This window comes from Sinocyclocheilus anshuiensis, unplaced genomic scaffold, assembly GCF_001515605.1.
Source record: "Sinocyclocheilus anshuiensis isolate Anshui unplaced genomic scaffold, SAMN03320099.WGS_v1.1 scaffold2186, whole genome shotgun sequence".
In the NCBI taxonomy this organism is placed as follows: domain Eukaryota; kingdom Metazoa; phylum Chordata; class Actinopteri; order Cypriniformes; family Cyprinidae; genus Sinocyclocheilus; species Sinocyclocheilus anshuiensis.
Genome location: NW_015557072.1, coordinates 340,314 through 349,920, shown reverse-complemented (window position 1 = coordinate 349,920; position 9,607 = coordinate 340,314). Strand labels below are relative to the sequence as shown.

At 42.5% G+C, this 9,607-nt stretch overlaps 1 protein-coding gene across 1 annotated transcript in view; it reads left to right on the top strand.

Moving 5' to 3' along the window:
- LOC107676736 (receptor-type tyrosine-protein phosphatase delta-like) overlaps positions 1-9,607 on the top strand; it is a 319,184-nt gene that overhangs the window by 289,876 nt on the left and 19,701 nt on the right. Inside the window, exons 30-32 of the mRNA XM_016471396.1 lie at positions 610-722; positions 4,804-4,901; positions 8,962-9,085. Coding sequence (XP_016326882.1) covers positions 610-722; positions 4,804-4,901; positions 8,962-9,085 — 335 coding nt within the window. The remainder of the gene's footprint in view (positions 1-609; positions 723-4,803; positions 4,902-8,961; positions 9,086-9,607) is intronic.

Below are 9,607 nucleotides of genomic sequence, written 5' to 3'. Positions count from 1 at the left end.
AATAAATCTGCAAAAATGTCAACGATTCTGTGTTTTTCTGTCAATATGGGGTGCTGTGTGTACATTAATGAGGAAAAAAAATTAACTTAAATGATTTTAGCAAATGGCTGCAATATAACAAAGAGTGAAAAATTTAAGGGGGTCTGAATACTTTCCGTATCCACTGTGTATATATATATATATATATAAAAACTAAATTACTGGAGAAAAACAAGACTGTGAGATAAAGCCTTGAGTATGTTATGTCACACTAAATATAGTTAGGAGCAGTGGTGCAGTGGATGTGTTTTAAAACAACGGATCAGACGAAAACTAACAAATGCAAAGCCACTCTGTATATCAGCAGTTGTGATGAGGACATCTGTATTTGTCTTGCGTACTAACTCTCTGTTCTCCCCTCCTGCCGCTTCCACTGGAGCAGTCAACCAGACAGGTGAGAGCATGCAGAAGAGCTGTACCTGAGACACACGCAGTGGTCACGGCTCACAGAACGCCAGGACGCGTCACATTTGAATGCCCATCACGAGCGTGTTTGCTTGACCTCTTGCAGTGCTGCTCTGATAGTCCAAACACAGTTTTGTCCTGAAGTATATGATGCATTTCTTTCAGGAAAAGGGCGGAGTCAGAGGCCAGGAAAGGCAGTCTGCCCAGCGGTAAAGAAATGCCCTCCCATCACCCCACAGACCCTGTGGAGTTACGCCGTCTGAACTTCCAGACTCCCGGTAAGTGCGGCCGACCGCCATCCTCCTCACCTTCACCATCAAACACAAACCATCAGCCAACTCCTTGAGTCTGAAACAGGGTGTCCTAGGAAACTTCAAAATATTTTGATTCCAACTCTTTTTCAATGAAGTGAAGATTCGTGAAGGACTAGATTCTATGCTTGAATCGTGAGGAACGTGAGAAGTCTCGAGCAGTGCTTCCCAACCCTGGTGCCCTCAACAGTGCATATGTTGGATGTCTCCCTTATTTGACATGCCCAACTTTAAAGGGTTAGTTCACCCAAAAATGAATATTAGACCATAAATTACTCACCCTGAAGTCATCCTAGGTGTATATGACTTTCTTCTTTCAGACGAATCAGTTAGAGTTATATTAAAAATTATCTTTGATCTTTCAAGCTGTTTAATGCCACTCAGCGGGTGTTGCATGCATCAGTCCAAAAGAAGTGAAATAAAAAGCGCCCATCCATTAAAAAAAAGTGTCTCACATGGCTCCGGGGGGTGAACAAAGGTCTTCTGTAGTGAATCACTGCGTTTTTGTAAGAAAAATATCCATATTCAAAAGGTAATAATACGTCATCCGCCCGGAGCTGCTTCCGTGTACAACAGTGAGCGCAAGCTAGATTAAAGTGATTATTGCATTTTGAATATTGACATTTTTCTTACAAAAACACATCGATTTGCTACAGGAGGCCTTTGTTCCCCCCCCGGAGTCGTGTGAGACACTTTTTTTTTTAATGGATGGGCGCTTTTTATTTCACTTCTTTTGGACTGATGCATGCAACATCCGCTGAGTGCCATTAAACGGCTTGAAAAATCAAAGACAATTTTTTATATAACCCCGACAGGATTCGTCTGAAATAAGAAAGTCATATACACCTAGGATGACTTGAGGGTGAGTAATTTATGGGCTAATTTTCATTTTTGGGTGAACTAACCCTATAAGGGTCTCTAGTAACAAGCTGATGAGTTGAATGTGATGTGTTTGATTAGAGAGATGTACAAAATGTGCATTATTGGGGGAACTCTGGGATCAGAATTGGGAAACACTGGTCTAGAAGTTCCAAAGCCTAGTGAGCTGCCTACGAAGACAGCATTCATAGGTGCACTCCAGACTTGAAGGCTCCTCAAAATCCATTCAGCAACATTGTGTTGCTTTACAAAATGTTTAATTTAGGCCAAATGTTTTGGCAGCATTACAGCCTTCACAGAGGCAATCGCAGAATGCCTTGTGACAAACTCAGTAAATATGTCATCCGTAAGCAAGAGAAATGTCGATTACAAGGTCTATCAAATTGTGTGGCGCTGCCTGTGTGGAATACGTCAAATCAGTGACTCAAGAGGATCTATTTAAGATGCTGCCTATGTAGACAACAAGGCATCTAATAGATTCGGGAACATGTTGGTGTTGCATTGGTCAGCTTGTTGACACCTCTGTGTCATTCAGAAACACAGCGAGGACTGTGGCCAACCAAAGCCAGCTGAAGAAAACTATGGAGATATATATTCAAGCCAGTGGCTCTCAAAACCTCTGCTGGTGATTGTATATTCAGACGCACACACACACACACACGTAGGTGGGCCGTTGTGTTTGAAAGCAGCGGAGTGTGAACGAGTCGCAGAGGAATGTGGGAATTGTCGAGTGGTGAACGGCTGCTCCCTCCTGACCTTGGTGAACAAGGTGAAGTGCGCTCGGTTCTAGAGCGGCCAGCCGTGAAGACCTATAGATTTATTTTCTGAGGGGCAGAATAGCGGTGACAACAGTTGCTCCATTAGTTTCTCAGAGGAGAACCTGAGTGCCAGCGAGACCAGCTCTAAACACATTGAACCTGAGTCCATCTGTCTGTCTGTCAGAAACACCTGGACTGCAAGAGCAAGACAGATGGACTGGAGGGAAACTCTTCACCTTTCTGATAAAAGTGGCTCAGACCAGCTTTTGCTACCAAGCTGCGGCTGGTTGCATAAACTGTTTAGTCTAGCAGTACAAGTTTGAATCCTGAAAGTAAGACTGATTACTCTTGACTTCTGTTCAGACTAGTTCTTAACACTCGGTCTTAACGTAGTGGCTACGTTTATGCATCTGTCCCCTGGTTTTCACTGGTTAGGCTGGTCTGTTTTGATGGCTTTAAAGGGGATTGGGGCACCAGTCATACTGAGAGGCCAACCCGCCAAACCCAAAAGCTCACTTCCCACACAACACAATTCATAAAAGCTCACAGTGACATTTGTTGCCAACCAGAACCTTTAAAGCTCCACTGGTTGTTGTATATTTTGTTGGGGGATCAAGTTTAGGCTTTCCGTTGTGTTTGAAAGCAGGCAAGCTTGACCACGGAATTTGGGACGTGTGAACTGATGAAGACCTGTTTACCTAACAGAAGAAAAACAGCTCAAACCATCCTAAGGTGGTTAGCTGGTCTTACCAGGCCACTAGCCCGGTTTGCATGAGTCAAGACTAAATAGTACACTATTTAGTGGTTTTGGGCGCTCGTCAAGAGGTCAGCCTGGGAGACTAACTAAAGTGAGCCCAGTCAAACCACCTCAGGCTGGTTCAGGCTTGGTTTTCTTCTTGAACCATTCCTCAAGTGCCCAAAGAATTGTAAATGTTGCCGTTGAACTCGATTCCCATCCTTACGCAGCAGTGCCATTCGTTTTGATATTCGCCTACGACTCAAATGTTGCAGGGTTCACATTCACGTGTCGAGTTTGCATTGCAACATGGTTTCGAGAGCGATGTTCCATGCACTCAATCCTCTCGGCGGCTCTTTATTAGCGCACTCATGCCCCTCTTTCCCAAACAGCCTCTTAGAGAAGCTTTGCATCCTCCATTTTCCCTTCAGGCAGCCCGAACGCAGCTCTCGACAGCTGAAGATCCCTCTCTTCAGCAGGAACGGCCTCTGCATTAGCCCTCCTCTCTCCAAACCCTTGATGCCGTCGTGCAGTCACTCCCCCCTCCTCCCCATCTCAATTTTCATCTTGAGGGTGCTTGATGTCGCTCCGATGCGTTTCTCCGAATGGCAGTTTCATTGTCACCGCGGCTGGTAATGGGTCTTGAGAGGCGGTGGATGGCAGCTCTCTCCTGCTGCCTCCATTAGCTAATGCCCTCTTCTATCAGCCCAGAGATGAAAGAGCCGCAGCACCTCGTTCAAGCGTACGGCCTCTTTTTCTGCGGCACGCAGGCTGTTGTTATGCAAACCGGTTATCAGTATTCAACTATTCAAAAGCATCCTCTGCAGTGCAAACACAAACTCTCTCGCAGACACGCGCCTTCTTTGCGAATCTCACAGTCGAAGCCCTTAGAGAACAGACAAACATGCGCATGATAAACGTGCATGCCATCTTCTCTGTCCTTGTTACATTTGTGTGTCTTTTTTTTTCTTCTTGGTTTCCCTTCAGAACGTGTTATCCTCATTTCCGCATGTTTGTCGTCCGTTAGCCGTTAGCATGTGTGACTGTTTTTACTAACAAATAAACGTAGAGATGGAGTCGTAGCGTGGTTTGCGACTGTCATTTCAGACTGTGTTTCTACTGCCTCTTTTTTAGTTCTGATAGAGACCGATCACCACATTTGCTTGTTTTAACGTCAGCTAGTATGATTTATCCCCGTCCCCTTTTCCTTCGCAGGTTCAGCCACATCGGTTTACCCCAGTAACCTCCATTTGTCAAGTTAGTCGTTCTTGTTTCTACATATGCCACTGTGTCTGTTCATTTCCTTCACTTCCTCTCTGGACTGCGTTCATCTCCTCACGCCGCTTTGCCTCACGCCAGCGCAGGAGGCGGGGTTTGATATGTCGCATCCTTTAGACTCATCGCCAGCTCAAACTTTAATATCCAGCCCCTAAAGTTCTACTCTACTCCATCTTTCCACCATGTTAACGCTTGCGGACGAATAACATTCCTCTCTTCATTAGGAATGCTCTGTGCGGCTTCTGTGTCCATTCTCTCCGAGCATGTGGCTGCTTCGTTCAATCATACAGGCCGAACAAACCTCACATCCTTCATCCTCTGTGATGCCCATCTCTCGGCGCAGGCTCTGGTGTGCTAGCGCTAACCCCGGGACTCTTTGTTTGTCTCCTGTCTGCAGGGATGGCCAGTCACCCTCCCATCCCAGTCATGGAGCTGGCCGATCACATCGAACGCCTGAAAGCAAACGACAACTTGAAGTTTTCGCAGGAGTATGAGGTAATGTTCAGCCATTTCACTACTTTCTGCATGAAAAAGCTGGTTTGATTACAGTTGTCTTTTACTTACAAATTGCAATTTCTACTAAATAAGATATTCTATAACACTAATTCTTAAATAAAAATGGCAGTTGTTAAAGGTACTGGTTATATTAAGAAACATGATGCTAGGTTGTGTTTTTAGCTGTTTAGTTTATTTTAAGACTTGTTTTATTTTAAATGATTTTAAGCCATTTTGTGTGCCCCTCGGATGTATGCTGAGGCCCCCTGGTTGAGAACCACTGGTTTAAATGCATGTTTTGCAATGTTCTTATATAAATACAAATCATATCGTCAGCATAACAATTTGAGTGAAAGGTTTAAAATTATCATGAATTTGCCAAGTATTTGGTTTGTTGGTGATCAACTTCTCCAGCATGGTTTGAGATGATCCAGAGAGTATCTTGTGTCACATGATCAGTGTCACTTATTTATATTTCGTTAGTCACCTAGAAATAGTGCAGAGAGTTCTTATTGGTCAGCTCCATATTTAAATATGTATCAGAGTTGAGTCTCTCTTCTGTATGCGCAGTGCAAGAAATCACAGGGAAGGAGGTACATCTTATCTCATAAATGTTGCCAGGTCTTTCTAGAAAACGGCAAATAAGAACAAGCCCATAATAAACTTAAATCCAAACACTTTATCTTGGAAATAAGACATATACCCAAATATCATGACCTGCTCCTGCCTATTTTATTAACTCCATCAGCTGGATCGCTTTATGAGCTGAGCAAAACAACAAGCACAAAAATGCTTAATAAATGTTGTTTATAATAAGTGGACATGGCAACCTTTTAAGAGCATGCTCGGCAAAGCAGCCTTACAAACATAAACAAGACAGTTCTGTTGATGATGGTTTTGTTAAAATCGCTAAACATAACAAGGGCCAGATTTACTAAACAGGGCAAATTAGCGTTAGAGCGCAATTACATATAAATGCCAGTGGGAGGGAAAATTCTGTGGATGATTTACTGACAATGTGCAGATTAAAGAACACAGATGCAACATCTCATTTCCATAATGACCAGCGCAATCTACCAAGAGCTGCGCAAATTACCGCCTTCAAGACATGCTTTTTCAGGTGTTAAATAATGCCACAAATACCAGTAAATTGACGAGCGTAAATCTTAGTAAATCGCGTGAGTTATTGAAATACTCTCCTCCCGTAAATTTACCGATCGAAAGGGAAACTCCTACAAATGCATATTCAATAATGTCCACACATTTTCAGCACTAATTTCCCACTGCGTGTAAATCCTGACAGTTTTTAACGCCAAATGAGGGTTTGCGCTGGCGCAAGCTGATAGTAAATCTGACCCCAAGTCTTATAATATTACTAAAATGACAGAATATAGTATGACAAATAATACGACAAAAATAGAGGATGCCAGAATGTTGCTATGCTTACCATAATGTCAGTCATTGCAATTTCGAGAGTGAATTATGGTCCATACACACACAATGATCATTTAGTGGATTCACTACCGCATTTAAATGCAATTTTCACTCCTGAAAATTTCAATGATTTTATGTGACTCAAATTGAAACCTGGGATTTAAATATGAAAGGTGTTTTTTTGTTTGTTTTTTTAATCTTAAACAAACAACACAACTTTCGTTCTTTTCAGGTTTTCTATTCTTTTGGAAACTATTTAAATTTGAAAAGGTTTAAAATGAACATGAATGTTTTTCAACATTATTACTGGAAGTCAAGCATCACTATGACTGTTACTCAAACTGATTTAAAAACAATCACCCTGGTAACCGCATAGCAACGTCCCGGTAAGCTTATGCACATGTGTTCAGACGGACCGCTGTTCAAGCGGTCGCTCGGTGTGTCTGACCTGATGAACGTTTGCCGTTCACAAACGCGATCGTATCAGTCGTGCTAACAGTGCAGCTTTCCCGCCGTATCTCCCGCCGCCTGACGGCTGTCAGTTACCGCGCCGGCGTAGGAAAGGTCAGGGAGGATGTTTCTGGATGTAATCTCCTTATCTCAGCCAGCGAGATCACAGGGCAAAACACGAGTCGGTTTGGTGATGTGTTTTGAGCCGTGAGACTCTGCCGTTGGGCCCCTGGCCTGCGGTTCCTGAGCATGAGGTCAGACGTGGAGCTCCGCCAAAACGCCTGCCAGGCCTGAGCTCAAGCACACGGGATTGTCGTTCTGGGGCACGTTTGCATGGGCACAGAAAGTCATTTCAGCAGCACAATGAAGCGGGCGAGTTCACGAGCCATATTCCAACAGATTTGGGCAGAATGATGCAGCTTAGCTGGAGATTTGTCATCTTTAGTGAAGCTTTATGGCGCGGCGCGGCGACTCGCCCTGACAGAAAAATACCACCACTGTCAATTTATGGTTCTTCATATCGAGGCCCGTTTGCTTATTGTAGAGTTACGCAAACAAGCGCCAGTGCTTTACAGCTAAAACAGCAGCGTCTCCTCGTCTCTCCTCGCAGCTATACGTGTCGAATGTGAAATATGTGCTTTGGCTGTTGACAGTCTCACAGCGTTTATCGTTTTGCTATTTCTGAGTGTAATTTGTCAAAGTGGGGCTGTGATTTGTTTGCAGTCGTCTGCTCTCGTTTGAAAGGGCACATCAGTGGACAAAAGCGCCGTTTGAAAGGGAGCACATCTCTGCGTGATCCTTTAAAATCTATTCAAGGCATGAAGACATTACTTTCCCCTCTTCGCTTACGGGACCAATTTTCATTCATTCAACGCTCCTCTGAAAACTGTAATTTGAAATTTGTCAACGCGGAGAGCTGGGCTCGCAGGCAGATGCGTATCATCTTTTCATTTTGAAAAGACACTGCGGAGACTGAATAATTTCATTATTAAAGTAAATGGGAAAAATTGCAAACGGCACATAAGACTGACGCTGAGGTCATATTGAGCACAAAAGCTCTTTCACTGGCAGACTCGTCCTGCTCTCTTTCAGGCCCACACCTGTTTTTAAGAAGCTCAGCGCTGAAAGCTTCAATCGTCTGACTTCCTGAAGAAATCAAAAGAAGAACGTTAACGGCAGGAAGATCACGCGCATCATATGTGTCATTCATTCATTCATTCACTCACTCCATGATCCCTTTATATTTTGTCAGCCCATGCTTTCTATTCATTATTAATTCACCTTTCTTTCTTTCTTTCTTTCTTTCTTTCTTTCATTAATATTTTTCTATTAGTTAGTTCATTCATGAGCTTTTCATGTACTTTTTGTCATTATTCATTCATTTATTGATTCACTTGTCGATTCCTTTATTTTTGTCTGTTCATTTCATTCATTCATTTGTTCATTATCCATCCATTTTTAAGTCACTCATCTATAAATGGATTATATATGCTTTCATTCATTCATTCATTCATTCATCCATTAAAGTGTTGCATGCATTTATTTTATTTATTATTTTGTACATAGTTACTCCAGTCATACTTTTAATTTGTACATTTATTCACTGATGTGTTCATTCATTCATTCATTCAATCATCCCTTTATTATTTTCAGTGCATTTTATCTATTCATTATTCATTAATTGATTCACCTTTCTTTCTTTCTTTCTTTCTTTCTGCATTTTTGCATTGGATGAAGTTAATCCATTCATGCATTTGTTTGTATATTTATTCATTAATCTGTAAATCCATTCATTCATTCATTCAGTTTTTAAATTTGTTAGATATTCATCGTGACTTTTAATTATTTAATTTGCTCATAAATGGATGATATATGCATTGATTAATTTCATGAAAGTCAGGTCAGTTGCCGATGAAGCGTGTTTGCAGCAGCGTTTATTTCTGAGCGCTCTCGCTCGATGACGTGTTACAGTCGCGCTCTATTAATACAGACGGTGAATGCTGATCATAGCCGCGTCTTTCTATTTCAGACGGATATTATTAGTGTGAGACGAGTCTGAGCCAGCAGTTAGCATACGGCTGTAACCTGAGCCGCGTCTGTGTGAGCGTGTTTAGCTCTGATGCTATTGTGAGCTCATTAACACAATCATTCATCCATATTCCTCTTTCCTCCTCAGTCGGTCGATCCCGGTCAGCAGTTCACGTGGGAGCACTCCAACCTGGAGGTCAACAAACCAAAGAACAGATACGCAAACGTCATCGCCTACGATCACTCCAGAGTCCTGCTCTCCGCCATCGATGGTACGCTCATCACTGTCTGAACATCCTCAAAACAAGATATGTGTGCAAAATATTGTGTTAAGTAGATATTATATATATATATATATTTTTTTTTTTTAATCATTTTAACCCCCTGGGGTCTGAGGGTGTTTTGGGGCCCTGCAGAAGTTTTGATATGCTGACATTTGTGGTTTTTAACCCAAAGGGTTAATGGAAAACCAGACACAGAAGCTGATTTTGCAGCATCTACAGCAGCATTACACATTCATAATGAACTGATAAGCAGTTTTCTCCATAAAAAACAATTCCAAAATAAAACATTTAATTTCCCTCCAAACTGTGTTAAATGACAGATTCGCTCAGCGAACAATGACACAAATAAATGCTCATCTGCCGTGTCCGGCCCTGATAAACGCTCCGGCTTTGTGTTTCCACAATGAGAAATGGAATAGTGTGATGAACTGCAGCAGAAAATCCACATCAACCTCCAGCTGCCCTCTGTGAGTGCGCATGTGTGTGTGTGTGTGTGTGTGTGTGTGTGTG